We start from the raw sequence: 22,737 nt of genomic DNA on the forward strand, positions 1-22,737 counted from the left end.
TTTTGATAAAGGAAAAAATCCCATAAGAAGCCTACATTTTGGTAGAGTATTTTGTTGGCTGATGTTCACATTTGAACAGAGGCGGATTTAGAGGGGGCTAAGGGGACCCGGTCCCCCTTTTCTGAAAAAAATTTGTTGACTATGTAGGGAATCACTGAAGCATAACCGGAGCGGGCCACCTCTTAGGCAGTCAGTGGGCCCTCACTTATGAAAATTCTGGATCCGCCACTGTTTAATCATTTCTGTATCACAAAGTCCGGGGCGCCTATTATTGCAAAATCCAATCTTTCAATTGCACCAGCGGTTGCGCCAAAAATTAAATACTACGTTTGCGCCATTTTACAGGTAACATACTTGAAAAGTTTAAATACTGAGTGACCATCACAGGTTATACACACATAACGATTTGAGATGACAAATTAGGAGTCACTTTGAATCTGATAAGGTCAGTTGTGTTTGATAGCCAAATAGAATATTGCTTTTACAATATGCAAGTCAACAATTATTTTCCAAATCAAACATAGAATATAATACTTATATTATATTTTTGCAAATGTACACATAAGTACATTTTTTTAAATATAAATTAAAAAGAATTCTTTGGGCAAACAATTCAGTTTATAGTGCTTTCTTGTAGGTTCACCATGTTCACGTTGATTTATATAATAACAAAACTGTTTTGTTCGTCCATGTCTTCACTATGTCTCTTATCAGTGTATAGTGCTTGCATTGTGGTTTTATGATGCATGATTTTATATGATGAATATGTGTTATTAGTCAAACAAAAAAATGTGTTATCATCAAAAGTCGCTCGAATAAATCTATTTTTATACTGTTTACCTGTGTTTTTTATACCTATAAATGAAATGTTATTTATGTGGCGCAAGTGAAATATGGTTTGTTGCGCAAATGAAAGTTTATTTTTAGAGGCAATAAAATGCCAATTGGCGCAACAGCAAAGCACCGTATACTAGTTTGCGAGATTTATACCATCAGCCTGCGGTCCTGGCTAATCGTGACGCGTAGCTAGATATCGGGCCGGGATACCAGGGTCCGTGTAACACTTATCTATTCAAAGTTTTAAAAAGTTTTGAAACTTTAGATTTTTGGAATTTTGATCAAAGTTTTAAAATATCAAAATTTCAAATTGTGTAAAAGTTTTGAAATTTTGAAATTTTAACCAAATTATCAAAATATTAAAATTCTAAATATCGTTTATAAATTTGATAGTTTAGGAATTTGATCAAACTTTTAAAATACAAAACCCAACGTGCAATTTTGATTATTTCACTTTTTGAAAGTTTTATTTTTCAAATTTTTGATTAAAATATCAAAAATAGAAAAGGGGCGAAAAGAAGGGTGCCTGTAAACACTGATGTAAACACGGCTCTGATAACAATCATTCTTAGTTATAGATAAATAGCACGAAATATATCAAATCATTTTTAATTACAAAATAAATAATGAAAAGCCTTTTTTTATATATATAAAACATATTAGATATCACATGTGATAACAGTATCCTGAAATTTTAAGGTTGTGCATCTATAAAAAAAAAATTGTTAAACCTATTTAGAGGGGGGGGGCAAGGGGGTCCCAATAACAGCAAAACAGCAAATTGATTTGGCTCATAACAGATAACAAGGAATTAAAATGGACAAAAACAGATAACAGTAAATGAAATATTAAAATTATTCGGTCTTTGACAAATCAGTATTTCTTATTACGGATATAATCCTTTGTAATGCTTTCCATTTTTTATGACTATGTTTTTAGTATTAATTTATGTATATAGAATGTGTTTAAATTACCACTCAATATATTATAATATTTTTTATACGCTCGTTTACGGAACGTATTATGGTATATTGTTGTCCGTCTGTTGTCAACATGTCGGACATTAGCTCAAAAAACTCTTTAACCATTTGCATTAAACTTTGGGAAATTGTTTATATCTATTGACGTGAGCTTCCTTTTTTTTTTTTTTTTTTTTTTTTTTTTTTTTTTTTTTTATAAATTTTAGATTTTAAGTTTCTGGGTAATGGGTTTTTATTCAATAAAATTGGTGTTATTTTTCTCAATTTTCTGATAATATCTCAAAAATGCTTTCACAAAGCAAGGAATTTTGGTGAATTGTTTATATCTATTAACATGAGGTAACTTTCAATTTTTATAAATTTTAGATTTTACGTTTCCGAGTGAACGGGTTTTATTAATTAAAAAGGGGTGATTTTCCAGTTTTCAGACATTAACACAAAAATGTTTTCAGCAGTTCTCATGAAACGTTGGTGTATTGTTTATATATATTGACTGAAGCTCCCTTTGTTGCTAATCAAAAAAGTGACCTAAAAGAGTTTGAATATTCTGACTTTTTCTAAATGACCATTTAATGAGGTGTGTGAATTTTTCTTAATAAAACTATGAGGCAAAGTGGTATATTGGGTAGAAAAATCAAAAGCACCAATTATAAGCATGCAATTTATCAAGTACTTTTTGACACTCTAAAAGCAATTTATTCCACTATTTTCAAAGGCCTTATTTGAACAATTTTTTATCAGCTGAGGTTTTTGATTGTACCAAGTGTACTAGTAAGTAGAATACATAGTTTAGTAGGGAAACAATGGCTTGAAACGAAATAAATCTTTGTTTGTAATGAGTTATGTGCAGCTTCGGACCCAAGTACATGGTTGGAACTTTCATTGTACAATGCATTTGGTTCTGCTTTGAAAAGAATCACAGAGCTGAGTCTATGTACCATATTATATAAAAGGTTAAGTGGTTGTTATAACCTAGTCCTTAATTGAGATCCTTGTCAGATATTCCTGGCCATATGTTTTCCTTTTTGTCATATTAAGAATTGTTTTAATTTAATAAGTTCGTACGGAAAACAAGGAACATTATTCTCATACAAAAAATTAATATAATTCTAAATACACATTCATAAAAAAAATGGAATTTATTACAAAGGATAATCATAAGATATACTTGAATTGTCCTGGACCACACTTCTGTGATGGGTATATGTTAATGGAATCCTTCTCTGAATACGAGACAAACATATCAGTAGTGGTAGACCCCAATGGCCAATGATCTTCAATTTATACCGAATATTGACTGTCAAAAAAAATGCTAACATTCCAATTTTCAATAACAGTTAACAGCAAATACATTATCACAATAACAGATAACAAAAAAATTAAAAGCCCAATAACAGCTAACAAAGAATAAGACAATAACAGCTAACAGCAAATATATTTTCAAAATAACAGCTAACAAAGAATAAGACAATAACAGCTAACAGCAAATATATTTTCAAAATAACAGATAACAAAGAATTAAATTGCCCAATAACAGCATAACAGTTAAACCCCTTGCACCCCCTCGTGTATGGCCAAATATGGAAAAATTTAACATGCAGCTGACACTTTGGCTTCTCTTTAATCGCCCCATTCTGACTGAATGTACCTGTGTATTTTTAGGTTGCTAAAAGTCGATTGTCGTACGATAACTTTAAAAATATTCAAATAACAAAATGCAAATACGGAACAATAATATCCGTTAATACAAAAAAAATCCCTTTCCTTTCATTTACCATTTAAAAACAGTGGTTGATTTAGGACCCATATTGGAGCTACATGTACGTATATGATAACCAGTCCAAACGTTGTCTATAAAGGAGCAACCATCAGTGGCGGATCCAGAAATTTTCATAAGTGGGGCCCACTGACTGACCTAAGAGGGGGCCCGCTCCAGTCACGCTTCAGTGATTCCCTATATAAGCAACCAATTTTTTTCCCAAAAGGGGGGCCCGGGACCCCTGCCCCCCCTAAATCCGCCTCTGACCTTTTAACTTTAAAAGTGGGGTGTTGTTGTTTTGTCGAAGCGCTAACAATTTTATTAAATTATGTATATCGCTGATATAAACTTTAATTTGAAAAGAATTTTCAATTTTCAAAATGCCGACACCTACAAATAGATAGATGGGCGTTTAATGAGTACAGCGGCAACAATTACATACATATGAACGCTGAAAATAATGTTTATGGTATACGTTTATATATGATATGAATGGTAACATTGGTTTCAACTTTTACAAAACCATAGCTATAAGTTTGATATAAACGTTTAATTTATTTGGCCTTTTTAATTTTATTTGACTTTATTTGCCTTTTTAACTTGATTTGAATCGAGCGTCACTGATAAGTCGTTTGTAGACGAAACGCGCGTCTGGCTCAAAAACCGGCAAAATGTATATCCCGGTATCCATCTATGATGAGTTTATGTAGATACCTTGTAACAGTACCTTGGCTCCAATCTACTTATATTTGGTCTTATTACTCTTAATTTCAGCGTAAATAAAATATAAATATATCAAACACCTCCCACATTGTAGACTAACACAACCTTAATTGGGACACCATGCATTCAGTATTCCTACCGTACCAAAAAAAAAAAATATTAACTAAAATCATTGATACAAGGCAATATAATTATGATCGTCATAAAATCGATAAAAATGAAAACATAACGTTAAAAGTTACGACCGAAACTCTTTTCTGGATCGACCTTCTTAGGGAACGCTCAAAGCTGAATATTAAGGACCAACAACTTACAAAGAGCAGATTAAATGATATATTCTTTAGCCAACATGATAGCAGAAAGTAAGAAGTCGTAGAGCAAAACAGAAAAAATTGAAATCAAAAGAGATAATACACCGTGTATTGAGCCTTTCTATTGCTTAGAGTTCAGTAGAAAAAATATATACATGCTCAACCTAAACATACTATTTGACCTACTGCGAGTGTTCAGTTTTTACTGTTACTCCTGTTTCTTCTTAAATATGGGTGCTAGAAAAACCAGCAAGTAAAATGGCCAATATCAGATCCGTACGTCTTGTTTTGAAATGAATTCTCTTCTTTTGAGAAATATTTATTTTGTCATCCAATTTTTCACCGCTTACAACTGTCTGTCTGGGGTTTTATTTCATACATTAACTTTTAAGTATCAGTATGTTTTCAATTCATATTGTTTCGTTTCGTTCCGCTTTTATTTCGTTTCGCTTTTTACAGGCACCCCTCTTTTTGCCCCTTTTCTGTTTTTGATATTTTATCAAATATTTAAAAAATCAAACTTTCAAAAAGTGAAATAATCAAAATTGCACGTAAGGTTTAATATTTTAGAAGTTTGATCAAAATCCTAAACTATCAAATTTAAAAACGATATTTAGAATTTTAATATTTTAATAATTTGGTTAAAATTTCAAAATTTCAAAACTTTTACACAATTTGAAATTTTGATATTTTAAAACTTTGATCAAAATTCCAAAAATCCAAAATTTCAAAACTTTTTAAAACTTTAAATTGATAAGTGTTACACGGACCTACCAGGCTATTATACCATTAGTTGAATTTTACTCTATTTGCTGTTTTAGTCAGATAACACATTTTGGAATGTTTATATGATCATCGTATATTATACCCTGTTTGAAGTTTAAAAAGAAGATTAAACAAAGGGTTGAATTTAATATTATTCCCAATAAAATGCACAGAAATCATAATAACGACACCAGAAACTTGAACGTTTCATATGAAATTATGAGATGTAGTATACATGGTATAGTATTGCCAATGAGACAATTAACAAACTTACAGAGTTCAAATGGCGTACAAGAACCAATGGTGAACGTACGGATTTTAACAATGAGAAAGTCAATACCGTATAGTCGCCTATAAAAGCCCCGAAAATGTTAATTAAAGTTGAGGCATTCCGCAAAGTGTAGACATCGGTCACTTTTGTTTGATTGTCTAAAATTTCGAATTTTTTATTTCCCAAGAAGGAAACTTAATCGACATTTTAAAAGTTTGTATTTATCTCCCAGTGTAAACATATGGTAAACGAGGCATGATCTATTCTGATAAGAGAATTGATATACAAACTGTTATCTACTTTAGATTTAGCGTAGAGAAATCATGGCTGCGGAAATTCCTAAATACGTTACACTTCCTAGTGGCGCAAAATACCCTGTTATTGGGTTGGGAACATTTACAGTTTTTAATGCAACGGTAAGTTTATTTTTATCTTCAAAAATCAAAATCAAAAATCAAAATTTATAAGATCGATAACACGTGTATTATACATTGTATATAACATGATGATATCGATTAATCTCAATCATGTTTGTATTTTTAAGAAAGCCAGGAAAACACAGAAAGAAATTATATTCTAGAATGCAACTGTGGGAATACAAGATTATAAAGTTTTAGAACAGCATGAACAGGACGCACTCTTAATATTTACAGAAAAAGAAAATAAGATTTGCAAAGGGAAAATTACAAGCTCTTGTGTTATTTTACATTCTACAAATTCACATCTTATTACAGGGTGAACCAGGTGCTGTTTTTGAAGCAGTTAAATATGCAATTGATATAGGATACCGTCATGTAGACGCTGCCAGAGTTTATGGAAACGAAGGCGAAGTTGGAGATGCAATACAAGCAAAACTAGACGACGGAACAATAAAAAACAAGAAAGAAATATTCATCACTACAAAGGTTTGTGTATCTATTTGTTTCAGTTTATTTGAACTGATATTATCTTTATCATTTCTCACTATATTTTATATTGAATCAAATTCCGTATATGAATTTAGGCACCAACAATTCAACGAAGTATTGAAAATATACACCATGTTTAAGTTCCGAGAATTTTGTTTTAGAACATAATAAATTGAGTATTTGTACAGTATGTATAACACAGAGGAAGGGTCAAGTTATCATTGGTCATTTATCGATTGGTAGTTAATCAGTATGTAAATATTGAATAAATCTTCGGGGCAAAATTTAATAAGAGGGTTATATATAGCATACACTATCTTGATAATCTTAATTTAACGACCAAGAATAGATTCTGCGTTTAAATGTATACATAGCAAAAAACGTGATTTCATGATTTTCTGATCGCACTCGTTATCAAATGTTTAATACATTGTATACATTTCTAATTAACAGTTATGGGATACTCACCACAATCCAAAAGATATGAAAGAGAACACGATGAAATCTCTAAAACTTCTCAGAGTAGACTCTGTACAGTTGTTCCTAATGCACTGGCCATTTGGTTTTAAGGTAAGGTTCCTCATAGTAAACTCTGTTTGTAAAGTTGTTTCTGTTAATGCACCGGCCAGTTGGTTTTAAGGTAAGACTTCTATAAGTGAAGACTCTGTTGCAGTTGTTCCTAATGCACTAGCCATTTGGTTTTAAGGTAAGGCTTCTCATATTAGACCCTGTACAGTTGTTCCTAATGCGCTGGCCATTTGGTTTGAAGGTAAATATTCGTTAAATAAATTATCCATTCACATATACTATTCTGAAAAGTATTTGGGTTTCTTTTGGTTTTCGAGACAGTGTAATGGTTACATCGACAGTCTTAAAACTGATGCGCTGTCCTGGACTACTAGATGGTCAACACAGATGCAAATACTTAAAAATAGAGAAAATACAAGTCGTTTGATATATATTGATAGTTTTTACAAGAAGTGCAAGGAGATTCAGTATTATTTTTCGGGAGAAACAGTGAAGAAAATATGGCAGTTTATTTGATACAAAGAAATTGGATACTAGTAGAAATACTAAAGATGTTTCGCTAAATGTTTATATCGGATTACAAGTCAGAGAGTCTGGGTGGGGTTACAGAATAGGTATACGCTCATGTAGAGCAGGAGCTGCTAACTCTTCTGGAGCACCTCGAAATCTTACCAGTTTTTTGCGGGGTTCATGTCGCTTAGTCCTTAGTTTTCAATGTTGTGTCTTGCGTACTTTATTTGTCTGTCTGCCTTTTTATTGACCATAGCGTTATCAGTTTTTTATCTATGATTTCTTTTTACCCTCTTTTACAGAAGATAGGCGAATAAAAAATACAGAATAGGGAATATTGGGCTTGTATTCCTGAAGAATAGCTATAGAGAAAAAATGGCTAGACAAAATAAAGAAAACGGAATCAAAGTACCTCCATCCGGATCCTCATATTATATTTTGATCTCATTATTTACCTGATACATTTTCTATCAAACCAATGAAATACTAAAAGCAATTATTATTTTAGGATGGAGATGACATGTTTCCAAAAGACAAAGATGGAAATGTTATATTCTCTGACCACGACTACGTTGATACATGGAAGGTAAATACACACAGGTTAAGTAAACGTTAGTTTGTATTATAAATCATGATATTTTTTGAATTATAACAAGTGTGGACACAGATAAGTGTGGATAGTATGTTTTTATGTTTGAATTACAATTATCAGTATTTTACCGATTTTGAAATCTCTTAAATCAATTAAACATATACACAACGATATATTAATTAGATTAAAGAGAAAGATAAGAAGATGTATCATAATTGCCAATGAAACAACTGTCCACCAGATACCAAATTTACTTAGATGTCAAAGACTGAATACTTGCAGAGCTCTGACCCAGGACTGTTAAGGGCCTAGCATACGATTGTGTATTATTGAATGATGTAGCTACATTAGTTGACCTCCGGATGGTTTACTTACATGCTAGTTGCATATACACACTTTAGTAGAAATGTTTTAGTATTTCTAAATGTTGTGTTTATATTTAGGCAATGGAAGAATTAGTAGATGCAAAACTGGTTGAAAACATTGGAATATCAAATTTTAATAAAGCTCAGACTGAGAGACTGATGAAAAATGCGAGAATAAAACCATGTAATATGCAGGTATATGTTTTTTTAAATATATAGTAGTATCATTTGGTTCAACTGTTTTTTTTTATTTAGAATTTGAATTCAATTGAGAAAATTATACAAAAGTTTACATGAAATAAAAAATAGAATGAAATGTTCACATGGGTTCACATATTTGACAGGAAGTGCACACCAAGCTGTTATACATTTTTTTTTTAAATCAATTGACTTTTTTAGTCATAATATGATATTATATTATATTTGATTTGATTTGATTTGATTTATTTATTCATCCATTTTTCTTTCTCTGTTAGATCGAAATACATCCATATTTTTGCAATAAAAAATTAGTTGAGTTCTGTCAATCAATTGGAATGTCAGTGACAGCATATGCACCCCTTGGAAATGCAGGAAGAACTTGGTAAGCAATTTGTCAAGTGGATTAACTGAATACCGCCATCTTGGATTGTAAAATAGCAGTACATAATCGGTCTTGCTCTTTGCTTAAATCTGCAAATGTTAAGACAGATTGGCAATTACTGTGTAAGACTGTTGAACAAAGAAAATATTGTCATGTATTGCATTAATTGAAATGTTTAAATAGATGCAAAATATTGATTTTATTTGAATCAATTTTTCAAATTAGTCATTTAAGGGGAAATAATTCTTACAGTATTTTTTTTTAAAGCATTTCATAAAACCTTTTTCTCATATTTCATTTTTAAAAAATCACATAGATTTCTTTTTATTCATAAAAAAATGTCTTTCCATGAATAACCTATGCAAACTTGGTTAATTTTGTACTTTTAGCAGCATGAAAAATAGCACGAACACCCATACTTTTTATCATATTCTTGAAAAAACAATGGAAAATCTATAATTTAGCACAGTATTAGTTCTGTCTCAGGAAATATATACAGAACGTAATACCGCACTTAACCCAAGATGAAGCTTCTCCTGAAACGATTCTCTCTGGAACAAAATAGTATTAGTTGTGGCACATATATTCCGTATATATGCAATTCGCATGATCGGGTAATGGAAGTACATTTCTATTTACCACACATGTATATTATGTATATCATTTCAAAATTTAAATATTTTTAATAGGTAGCTTAAAATTGTTTACTCTTGTTTATATTTTTAACAGGTAGCTTAAAATTGTTTACTCTTGTTTATATCTAAAGAAGGAAGAAGTTACCAACTAGGCTATGACAATCGTCAATCTTAGGAATACTTTTTTGTGTGCTAAATGAACAATTCAAACAACAGAAAAACAAACTATAGAGAAAAGATTAAGCAATGTGAACTCTAACAAAACAAAAAGGGTGCATTCAGGTGATTTTGAGGAATAATCAGTTTCTGCTCCACTAAACTAGTGACAACTGTCAAGTTTCTCATGTTTACTAATGCCAAATTGATGACAAGTTGAGAGGTGAATATCTAGAAGAATATCCTAAATTTAAAATTTCAGGTGTCAGTTAATTGTAGCTCTTATCATACTTTCCTTTTTTTCTGTTCCACAAAAAATGTATTTCAGGAAAAGTGCAGATGAGCCAATCATATTTGATGAACCAGTTTTGAAAGAAATTTCAAAAGCAAAGGGAAAGTCTATTACACAAGTAAGCTTCCTGATACATCTAATATACTTTGTATTCATGTATGCATTTATTATTGCAAACCTTCGATCATGGCAAAAATGCATATCTTATTATTAATATTGCAATAATTTTATGAAGGAAAACTACAACGGAAACTTGTTAAAATGGCATTTTTTCAAATTGATAAAATGCAAAGCAATTAACTTTTCACGATAATTGGAATGAAGATATGTGGGATGCAGTCACCCACTGCATAAAACCCATAATGGTGCCTATTTCTGTATACCCAACAGTAGTTACCATAATATGTTTAAACAGCTAGGTCCGAGACCAACCATTGGGTAAACAAAAAGTATAAAAAGTTTGAAAATAGATCATCTTAATAGGCCAAAAACAGAACAGTCTAATTTGGCAAGAACAATTTTATAATATATTTTCATTAAGCTTATGGTCTAATGTACGAACACAACATTTTGCTTGTGTACTGTTAGTCCCGGGGGGTGGGGGGTATCATACAATCCGCAGTCTGTGTTTCGATAATGACATGAGTTTTAATATATTTTTCTTAAATTTTTCGTTGATAAAGTAAGAAAATGTTAAGAAAAAAGATTGACATTTGACGAATATGACTACTTTTATTCCCTTACTTGTGAATAACTGATGTACAATACAGTTCTTTCAATTGCGATTCTGAATTATGTTGTGTTTTTTTTCTATTTCAACACCGTCTTGGTGTTTTTTTTTTAGTAATTTGTATGCCTACGTTTCTTGTTTCTGTATGTGCATAGTTTTGACGAAACTGCACACGCATGTAAATATTATGAAGCGTGTTTCTCTCGTGGTTATGATTCAATGCGTGTTGATATTAAAAATTGATATTATTCTCCTACAAGTTACTGCAAATTGTAAACTGGAACATAATTAGCGATATACTAGGCTGTTCTATAAACCATTGCCTTACAACCTGTCCGATGGTATATTAATTATGTTCAATTTAATTTCAGGTCGTACTACGGTTTCATCTTCAAAGAAATTTGGTTGTTATACCAAAATCTGTCACACCAAGTAGAATTAAGGAAAATTTTGATGTAAGTATTACATTCACTATTATAAAATTCTGATCATTTTTTGTAGCATAAGCTTAACAGTAGTTGTTAGAAACATGTGTATTCACTTAGTAGAATTTTATCAAAGGTGACATTATATATAAAAAAAATATCGTCGAAAGCATAAAACAGATCATTCGACTTTCAAAAAATTGAAATTTAATAATCAAAATTCAAAATCTAAATTTGAAATTAAAAAAATGATTTTCGAAAGTCGCAAAACCTGATTTCCAACATTCAAAATTAATTATCAATTTAGAAAATCAGGAATAGCTTATAGACCTATGGCAAGTAGTCTGTTACATGTCTTGCAGATACATATGTGTTCGTTTTGTTGTTCTTTAACAAGTAGAGTATACATGGTATATAACTTTAGTTAAGGGAATAAATACCTTTTCGGGACTTCGGGAATGGGGGATTAACAACTGTCGAGACTAGGGAATGAATGATAAGTTTTTGTCAGGATGCGGAAGAGAATGGTTTATTTCTTGCATAATTCGGGATGACACTCCTCCTACCACCCCTCTTATGTGTATACAGAAATGAAGTCCAAATATCATTTAAGATATTCAAATGTTACAAAGAAAATAATATTTTACATATTTTGTAGGTTTTTAGTTTCAGTCTTACGGATGAAGAAATGGAGAAAATATGGTCATTGAACAAAAATCTACGTTTTTATAGTGAACCTATGTGAGTTTTATGTTACGTATACGTATGAGTTTATTTTCATTATAATGGATTATATTTCCTAATGGTGTACACGTATTACTGAAGGAATTCGTGTTTCTGAATCATGAATAGTCGTAGCAGGAGAGCCATGGTGTTGTCAGTTTATTTTTGACATGAGTTTGAATGTCCCTTGGGCAATTTACTAGAAACTGACTTTGAAGGTACATGGTAATGCCCCCCTAGTGCCCCACCTAGGGGCATTATGTTTTTCGGTCTGTGCGTCTTCGCTCGTTCTTTCGTCCATCCGTTCGTCCTGCGGTTCGTCTGTCTATTCGTTCGTCCGTCCGTACATCCCGGAATTGGTATCCGTTATCTAGCTTTAGTTTACCTCAACCAAATCTTATGAAAGTTTGAAGTTGGATGGTGGGACTTTTAATTTTCTAGAGTTATGCCCCGTTTAAATGTTTGAAAAAAAAGTTGAAAATGTCGTTTCCCTATTGTAACTTAAGTTTGTTTCAACCAAAATTTTATGTTGTTAATCTTATACACAATGTTTATTACCATAACACACAAAAAATAAAGTTGGATTTTGGTGGCGTCACTTTTACCGTTCTTCAGTAATATCCATTTATAAAGTTATATGCAAGAGGAGACATCGTATATTTTCTGTGAACACAATCTCAATTTATTTTATTTTTGATATAACAAGAAGTTCTAAAAAATGATTACCTCAGACGTGAAAAAGATTGTAAAATTTACAATAACAAATACTTAAAAGCTTTGAAGAGAAAGCAAGGAGGTACATGACAAAAATGATAATAAAAAAACACCAAATCATATCTTATTCAATATTTCCTCTGAATATAACATATGTGTGTATAGGTTGCCTTCCTTGGAGTGATGCAATATTATTTGATTTTTTTGAAATTGAAGATATTTAATAGAAATTACTGTGTGCACGACACACGATTCTGTAATGATAAACTTCATTGAGATCGCTTCGTATCTAAGGGTTTTAAAGACAGATTTATGCATACCAAAAGAACATTGTTTTTGTAGATTAACATGTATCGAAATTTGTTCATAATCAACTTAATTTAATTTACACATTGGCTAAAACAAATGTGTTCTCTAGGTGTATTTTGAACAAATTCATTAATTTAAGTCATGCATGTGATTTATTTAAAATGGTATTTTTGAAAAAGGGAATATTTTAGTCCAAATGAAGCAAATCTACCAAAACGTCTTACACAGGCAAATTTATCACGTGAACTTCATGTGAGACTGATATGAAACTTAAGTGAGCAAATTTGCCTCTTGATGTGTTACATTAGAATTGAGAATGGAAATGGCGAATGTGTCAAAGAGACAATAACCCGACAAAACAGCGGAACACAACCGAAGGCCAAAAACGGGTCTTTAATACAGCGAGAAAATCCCGTACCAAGATGCGTGCTTCAGCTGACCCCTAAACAAAAGTATGGACTAGTTAATTGATAATAGACGTCATACTAAACTCCGAAATATATATAGAGATATATAAAAGAAACTAAAATTAAAAATCATATAAAACTAAAATAGACCAGAGGCTCCTGACTTGTAACTATACTGCTTGCACATTTTAGGGTCACATTTTATTAAACAAGATTTACATGTTTTGTATATTTTAGTGCCAAAGATCACAAGTACTATGCATTCCACGACGAATATTGAAGATGCGATCACATTAAACTTAAGTTGTTTTAACTGGTTTGAGATGTTTTTTTGTAAAAATAAAATCATTTAGACTTATTATATTGTAATATTGTTTACTGTTTGTCGACTGATAGTGATTCCATTGATATTTTAGTATGTAAATAGATGGTGTATGTTTGACAATAAGACACAAAATCACTGAATACCAAAAAAAGGGTCAAGAAAGGGAAGACCTTAGACCAACAGACCTCTCAACATGGAATCGGCATTTCTAAGGGAACACACTGCACCATGATCCTTTTTGATAAACATTGGAACGCGGTTGAAAACTAATGCTTATGATTTTTGAACAGCGGTATGCTACTGTTGCCTTTATTTGAAACAAACAAAAATGCCTATGAAATTTCGCATTAAGTAATAGTAAAAGTTCAATTATAAGTTAATATTGAAATTAAAAGACCTTCGAACAAAAAGGGGTGTTAAGATCAGCGAGCCGATCACAAAAATACTGAACTTAGAGGAAAATCAATTTGGAAAGTCCACAATCACATGGCAAAATCAAATAGCAAAACGCATCAAAAACCGAATGGACAAGAACAGTCATATTCCTGACTTGGTACAGGCATTTTCAAATGTAGAAAATGGTGGATTAAACCTGGTTTTATAGCGTCAACCCTCTCACTTTGATAACAGTCTCATCAAATTCCGTTATATTTACATTGATGCGTAAACTAAACAGACACAATAAATAATACAGTCAAAATATGGGCACATCAGTCATCATCGTATAACAATTTTAAAAGGAACAATTTAACAGAACACAAAAACATCTACAAACACATTCATTGATTTGAGTGTCTGACGTCAGAAAGTTTTTAATACGTCACATAAATTTGTTGTTCAATGTCCATGCAAACAATTTTAAAATTTACATAGGCAATGTTAGCATATAGCCTAGGGTTAAAAAATCAGAAGTATGTAAGAATAAATATCAGAAATAAACCGAGATTGAAAATAGTCCAAAAGTTATATATAGAATTTATAAGAATCCACAAATAGTTAATTCCACTACCAGTCATCATCGTATAACAATTTTAAAAGGAACAATTCAACAGAAAACAAAAACATCTATCTACAAACACATTCATTGATATACAAAGCACGACACCAAAAATTGAAAGACACTACAAACACATTGACGAGATGTACAAGTGCCGAGCCACGTCAAACGGATATCATATAAAACCATTTAACAGTAAAAGTAATATTAATAATAGAACAAAGACAAAGGAAAGAACTATAAAACACGTTGTTAAGATGATAAACAACATCAGTACTCAGAATCTATACATCAAGACCATCGTGTATTATTTCTGAAGTTGATACGGAATATTTATCAACAAGGTCTTGGTACCTTCAGATGAACTTTTTTAGAAAAAGGACGAGACGTTCTTTGACATACCCCTGGTTCATTAACCTTCTATTCAGACACTGATGACGTTTAACAAAGTCTGAGTAGGAGCTGCAAGCTCTTGAATATCGAATAAGTTGGGAAAAAATATCCCATATGCAGGTGAAGTTGGTATATTGCTACTAAGGTGGGGGAAATTTATAATTTCAAAATAAAAATCGTCTCGTTTGTCATAGATTCTGGTACTGAGATGACTGTGTAAGTCAAATTCGAGATATAAGTCTAAAAATGAGGCGGAGGAAGCCGTGTCTGTTGTTTCTTTAATCTCTAAGAAATTTATCTGGGGGATATGTTAATGAAACCCAATCAGAAAAGTTCGGATTGTTTATGGAAAGAACATCATCAATATATCTGAAAGTGAAATTGAATAATCTGGCTTCTTTGATCCTCTTGTTTTTGACAAGTGTCTGGAGGAACTCCGATTCATAAGAAAAGTAAGAAGAGGTCGGCAAGAAGATGCGTACAGTTTGTTCCCATAGGAATGCCGACAATTTGTTGGAAAAGTCTACCTCCAAACTCAACAAATATGTTGTCGATAAGAAACTCCAGCATACTGACCACTTGTTCTTCTGTGTAGCATGTTTTACCTTTTTGTTTGAAATTCACATGAGTTTCACATGAGATTCACGTGAAACTCACAAAAACTGATTTCACGTGAGTTTCACGTATAAGCTCGTTTGAGGTGAAATTCACGTGAATTTCACGTGAGATTCACATGAATTTAAATTCACGTGAAATTGATGTGAGTGAAATTTGCCTGTGTAGAGACAATTTACATAAAAATATCTAATGTGATCAAATCTTTGTTTTAAACGATCTAAATATGCCTCAGCTATATTCAATATCATTGATTATAACTCACAATATTAATCATTTTGTACCATATGCGCATTTCGGAAATTAATATCTCTGCATGTGATGAGTGTGGCCAAAATATTTGAAAGTCTAACACCTGATACAAAAGTTTAAGGACTGGAAAAACCAAAATGGCAAAAATAAAGATAAATTCGGACAAACATCATTGGCGGATCAAGGGGGGGGGAGGGATCAGGGTTTGTTTTTGGCTGATCAATGCATTTGAATGGGGACATATAGTTGGAACCCCCCACCTTTGTCCTGGGTTGGGAACCCCCCTTTTTAAAATGGCTGGATCCGCCCCTGAACATGGCGCGTACAAAACTTTTTCAAATTGAAACATCACTATCTGTGATAAGTCGAAAGTTTAAAGTTGACAAATGTTTGTAATACCGACAGACACTCGTAGATAAAATTTGACATACATTGAAAGATTTGGATGCAAGTAGAACAAAAGAATGAGTTCTGGCATTGCACAGTTTGCTATTTTACCAAATGGAACAAAATATCCTGTAATTGGATTAGGAACCCATAATGTAACGGTACGTACATATGCATGTATGCATCAACAAATGTTTGTACAATAAACAGTACTAGCTACTTTTAATGTTAAGTTCAAGTATTCTATTTATAGATTTCTTTAATCATCAAGCTCTGATATAGATAGTTACGTAATACTGTCAGTATTTACATGATTTATGAGTGAATCTACGAAACAGATATAACAAGCATTTTATAGTTCACCGAATACTTTTTTGCAAATGAACATTTACATAGCTTATATTTTTTTTTTAAATATAATTGTTGTCGAGCCTTCGACTTTAGTCGAAAAAGCGAGACAAAGCGATCCTACATTCCGTCGTTAACAAACTTTGTGGTTCAAGATTTTTGAAATTTTAATAACTTTCTTAAAATATTCTGGATGTCTACCAAACTTGGACAGAAGCTTGTTTATGATCATAAGATAGTATCTAGAAGTAAATTAAAAAAAAATAATTTTGTCGTATTTTACTTATAAATAGACTTCGTTTTTTTTTGCCAGCAAACATTACTTCACTCTGTTGTTAAAGTTTTTAAATTTTAATAGCTTTCTTAAACGTTCCTGGCTTTGTTCCAAAAATGGACAGAAGCTTGTTTATGATCATAAGATAGCTGCCAGAAGTAAATTTTGTAAAAAAAAAACCCATTTAATTATAGTGATTTGTTTTTCTGCCAGGAAACATTACATTCACTCTGTGGTTAAAGATTTTATAACATTTATTAGATCCATAAAGTGTCCTTGATTTATACCAAACTTGAACAGAAGCGTCGTATATATTAAAAGATAGTATCGAGAGGAATATATATATTTTAACTTATTTTTTCCGTATTTTTGTTGAGCCTGCTATTAACAGCAAAAGAAGGCGAGACACTGGGTTCCCAGGAACCCTTACGAATTTTTCAGGTTCATCATAACAAATGAACAAATGCGGCTGTATTTTCACCTCAAAAAACTACTTTGTACAGAGTCTGACTTACCTGTTCAGTTATGAAATATTTAAGGCATGGCATTCACTAAATATATAAAAGTTCAATGCATTTTGTGTTTCAGAAAGAAAGAATCATTTCTGAATTTTGATGGTCATTTTTTTCTGTTTCTGCAGAAAATGTAAAAATAAACTAAGTTGGGTAAATCTTTATGATGCTCCCTGGCAAGTAACAACTGTATTGCATTGTATTGATTGTCCTTAATTGGGATGGACAATAGAAGGACAATAGATTGCTACACAACAATAGTTGAGTTAAAGTTTGGTCTGGTCTTTTAAGTACCAAACATGACCTACTTTCGAATATTACTGTTATGCTGAATGTGAAATTGCATTGCTGCAAGACGTGTCACGGTATTTGTTCATTCAACTTGCATATATTAAGTTATGATATTGTATTTATAATTCAGATCGAATATTGTTAAATGTCTTATCCATGTTATCGTTTGTAGTTGTAATTCTATTTTTTTTTTAATTTTCTATTCGTATGCAAATGTAAAGAAAATTAATCATCCAGTTCATTTATAATGCACAAGATTTCTTTGTTTTATGTTTTGATTTGGGAGAAATACCTACATAGCTAGATAATACAATTAATTGTTATAAAATTCATCAAATAACATAATTACAAACTTAATCTTGATTTATATCCAAATTTTATAAATTTACCTGTGACTTTTGTGACAATGATCCAGTCGTGTGACTGACAGCTCGTGGTTCTTTTGTGATTTTTTTGTGTGCTATACTAGTTTAATTTACGTGTTCGTTTTTATTCTGTGGTTAGCATGTCAAAATATCCTATTTAACTTGAGAATGGATATGTATTGTTTATTTGTGTATTTCTCTGTTCTGAATGTTCTTGCAGTTGTACTGTACTCCTGACATGTAATGTTGTCATTATAGTGTTATATTTAACATTGCCATAAAAGCGCGAGGTTTGGCTAGCCACAAATCTAGGTTCAACCCACCATTTTTCTTTAAATCTCCTGTACAAAGTCAGAAATGGGGAATTGTTATCTTATAGTTCGTGTTTGTGCGTGTTGCATTGTCAATATTTTTTTTGTTGCTATTCAGTGTTTCTGTTGTTTCGTTGTTTTCCTTTTATGGTTAATGTGTTTCCCTCTGTTTAAATTTGTAACCCGGATTTATTTTCTCTCAATCGATATATTACTTTTGAACAGCGGTATACTGTTGCCTTTATTTGTTTTAATTTTTACAACAATAGCAGGAACGAAAAAATATACCAATCAAAATCCAAAAAAGATTTAATCTTCATGAAACACAAAATGCTCTTAACTTATATATATCTAGTTGTTGTCAAGCCTTTAAACTTTTCAAACTGCAAAAGTTAGTGTTGAATAGTTTTTGAGGTGCAAGTACAGTAATATTAGTCTATTTGTTATGATGAACCTTAAGATACATGCTCACAAAAAACTGAAATATACCGTTAAATAATAGTTTTAACTTTCAATCAGGGTGGACCTGGTTCAGTTAGGGATGCAGTGAAGTATGCTATAGATATAGGATACAGAAGTGTTGATTGTGCCCATGTGTATTTAAACGAGAAGGAAGTAGGAGATGGTATACAGGCCAAGTTAGATGACAATACAATTAAAGATAAAAAAGAAATCTTTATCACGACAAAGGTAGGAAGCTTGACACAATTTTTAAAAAGAGTTTGCTACCCAGCCATGGCGTTGTCAATTTTCTAACGAGTGTTTCATGACGCCTTTTCATCTTCCGTCTCTTTCTATTTTTTACATTTTTGTTTTAGAATAGAAAACATGATGCATTGATGATCTCTGTGGACATGAATCCCAGCTGGAGAAAATCTAATTTGAATTAATTATGGATAGCCTCCACATTAACTCGGAATAATCTGCATTATGATAACATGTACTGCAAACGCTTACTTAGTGAGATAACAGATTGAAACCCGTTTTAATTCAATAGTTTGCATTAAAAAAATTATAAGGACACACTCATCTTAGAAAACAAGACAAGGAAATGATGCAATTAATTATCGACATAAATACTACAGTGTTATCTTTGTTAAGTTTTAAATAAGTCGAACATTGAGTTATTGATGTATCAAAGATACGTCATATGCAGTATAGATTATCTAAGTCATAAATGATACATTTCCCCAAAAAATCTACAAAATTCCCAATACCAAACTGTAAGGTACTTTGACTTTTAAAACGGACACGATTCATTTTAATATGGTATGGCGTTTCTGTGTTGAAATAATGAGTTTACTAACATTGTGAATTATTTGAATTTTGTAAATACTAACAATACCAAAATATTTAAATTTTTTGATTGGAACCGTTAACTTTAATTTCATAACTTTACACTGGACGTTAAACCATATATAAAGTCAATCAAATATCAACAACTTTTCAGCTATGGGATACACATCACAATCGACAACATATTAAAGAAAATTTCCAGAAATCATTGGATAATCTTAAAGTCGACTGTGTTCAGCTACTACTCGTTCATTGGCCAATTTCACTTAAGGTAAGTACTTAAAATTATGTTGAAATACTTTAATGTCAAAGTCGTTAAAAACTTTCATTGTTGTAACCCCTCCACATTCTGTTTGTATGCGCATATCCCAGGTCAAGAACCAGCTGGAATCGATTTCACCAAAAAAAAAAAAAAAAACAAAAAAAAAACATAGTGATCGTAAGTATACTGAACTGTTCATGACGCACGATCAATCTAAGTATTTTTGTGAAATCGACTACAATATTTCAGTGGCTGTCGATTGTTGCTATGTTATTGTAGTCGATTTCACAAAAATTTACTGTTACAAAATGATAGAAATTATTATAAATTAAGGAATGTATCTCCCTCATGCAAAGCTCTGATTCCTTTCACGGATTTGGCTATACTTTTTGGACCTTTTGGATTATAGCTCCTCATCTTTTATATAAGCTTTGGATTTCAAATATTTTGGCCACGAGCATCACTGAAGAGACATGTATTGTCGAAATGCGCATCTGGTGCAGGAAAATTGGTACCGTTAATTTTATTACATATTTGTTTTCGTTCATATGTTTGTGTACATAACTAAGACAGTTTAGTGTTTTCTTTGGAATTGTTTTACATTTGTCAATCTGGGCCTTTTTTGATGACTATTAGGTATGGGCTTTGCTCATTTTTAAAAGCCATTCGGGGACCTGTAGTTATTATTTTCTGTGTCATTTTGTCTTTGTGAAGAGTTGTCTCATTGGCAATCACATCACATCTTCTTTTTTTTTATATTTAAACACATTTTAGTTCTATACAAAGTTACTAGTTTTGATTTCATCGACTTTCATCACAACAATACCATGCGTGTGCATATATGTGTGTGTTTACATATTTGTTATGAGGTGACGTCTGATTTTCTTTGCCGTAGAACGGTCAGGTTATTCATTTATACTACGTTCGTATATCAGTACAAGGCTTTCGATTTCTTCATTTCTCTAGAAAGAAATATTTTATTACACCACACGGCACAAAGCTTATCTGTTCGTGGATTATTTTCAAATGAAAATATTTTTATATCTTCACTAAACATTTTAGCATCGGGGACAGCTGAAGCTGGCATACGGATGTGGGATTTTCTCGCTGTGTTGATGAGAAAATGGTGGCCTTGTGCTGCATTTACTCTTGTTGGGTTGTTGTCTCTTAGACAATAACCCATTTTCATTCTCATTTTTATTATCAAATCATTTTGCTATAAGGCTGGATATAATGAGAGGAAAATATTTGATTTGTATATTTGAATTCATTGAATTTTCTGATCATTTTTCATTGCTAAATCATAAAATGTTTGTCTTGTACGGCAGAAATTTATTCAAGTGATAAATCATTAGTTTTTCTTCATTTTAGGACGGAGATGATTTGCTTCCCAAAGATAAGAATGACCAGTTTATGTTTGAGAATCACGACATAGTGGATACATGGAAGGTATAGTTCACTGTGCTTGCATTTCTAAGACCACAGGACATAACGATGTTGATATATGAAAAAAACCTGATATTTTGGAATTATGAAATATAATGGGGTTCGTGTTGTTTATTCTTTAGTTTTCTATGTTGTGTCTTGTGTACTATTGTTTTTCTGTTTGTCTTTTTCATTTTTAGCCATGGCGTTGTCAGTTTGTTTTAGATTTATGAGTTTGACTGTCCCTTTGGTATCTTTCGTCCCTCTTTTATCATAGTCATAGAAATATCTCTTCTAAATCAAAGAACCAGCTGTCGTGTAACATGAAATAAACAAAATAATTTTAATCCGATATTATTGATTAAGAATGGTTTATAATAGAAATATCTCCATCCTCTTGAAACAAAGAACCTATTTCTTTTTACATAATTCTCATTGAAAAATTTAAAAAGTAGAAAAACTTTTTAAAGTCAATTTTCTCTTGTTTTTTTTAGATGCATATGTTGTTTATCTTTTCAATATTTTGCGATGAATCAATATACAGATTTCACTTAGTATTACTTTTAATTCTATCTTACGATTGTAGATATATTTCAATCATCTCTCCTCAAAATATTGGTATATATCAAATACATTTTAAGGCTTCTAAAACAATTCGAATATCGTGTTTTTTTTTTTGTGAACGGCTAAGTTTACATGTGAAATTCATTGATATTTACGACTTCATTTTCGAAATCGTTTTATAGTCGATACTTGCAACTTCGATCTTTTTTCATTTTTTTTTACAATTCCTAATTTCTATATCATCTTTCCCTTTAAACTTATGAACTTGCAGGGCATGGAAGAATTAGTTGATGCCGGCATGGCAGAGAATATAGGATTGTCTAACTTTAACAAGACACAGATAGAACGTATTCTACATAGTGCCCGGATAAAACCATGTAATCTACAGGTAAGGTTGGAATCTAATCCGGAAATGTTGGTCTTTTTTATTGATAACATACAATAAAATTGAGAATGGAATATGCAAAAGGACAAGAGCCCAACTAAAGAGCCCGGGGAACCCAAGGTCACCAACGGGTTTTCAACACAGCGAGAAAATCACGCAACCAGAGGCAGGTTTCAGCTGATTCCCAAAACAAAAAGTATGTACAAGTTTAG

General features: G+C 31.6%; 1 protein-coding gene across 1 annotated transcript in view; it reads left to right on the forward strand.

Annotated features, from left to right (window-relative positions):
* Positions 1-326: 326 nt before the first annotated feature.
* LOC143084164 (uncharacterized) overlaps positions 327-22,737 on the forward strand; it is a 40,806-nt gene continuing 18,395 nt past the window's right edge. Inside the window, exons 1-16 of the mRNA XM_076260571.1 lie at positions 327-445; positions 5,952-6,062; positions 6,381-6,551; positions 7,008-7,124; positions 8,101-8,178; positions 8,628-8,744; positions 9,026-9,132; positions 10,252-10,333; positions 11,317-11,400; positions 12,029-12,111; positions 13,308-13,368; positions 16,561-16,653; positions 19,113-19,283; positions 20,044-20,160; positions 21,523-21,600; positions 22,412-22,528. Of these exons, the coding sequence (XP_076116686.1) occupies positions 5,970-6,062; positions 6,381-6,551; positions 7,008-7,124; positions 8,101-8,178; positions 8,628-8,744; positions 9,026-9,132; positions 10,252-10,333; positions 11,317-11,400; positions 12,029-12,111; positions 13,308-13,368; positions 16,561-16,653; positions 19,113-19,283; positions 20,044-20,160; positions 21,523-21,600; positions 22,412-22,528 (1,569 nt within the window). The 5' untranslated portion in view covers positions 327-445; positions 5,952-5,969. The remainder of the gene's footprint in view (positions 446-5,951; positions 6,063-6,380; positions 6,552-7,007; positions 7,125-8,100; positions 8,179-8,627; positions 8,745-9,025; positions 9,133-10,251; positions 10,334-11,316; positions 11,401-12,028; positions 12,112-13,307; positions 13,369-16,560; positions 16,654-19,112; positions 19,284-20,043; positions 20,161-21,522; positions 21,601-22,411; positions 22,529-22,737) is intronic.

Source organism: Mytilus galloprovincialis, chromosome 7 (genome assembly GCF_965363235.1).
Source record: "Mytilus galloprovincialis chromosome 7, xbMytGall1.hap1.1, whole genome shotgun sequence".
Taxonomy (NCBI): domain Eukaryota; kingdom Metazoa; phylum Mollusca; class Bivalvia; order Mytilida; family Mytilidae; genus Mytilus; species Mytilus galloprovincialis.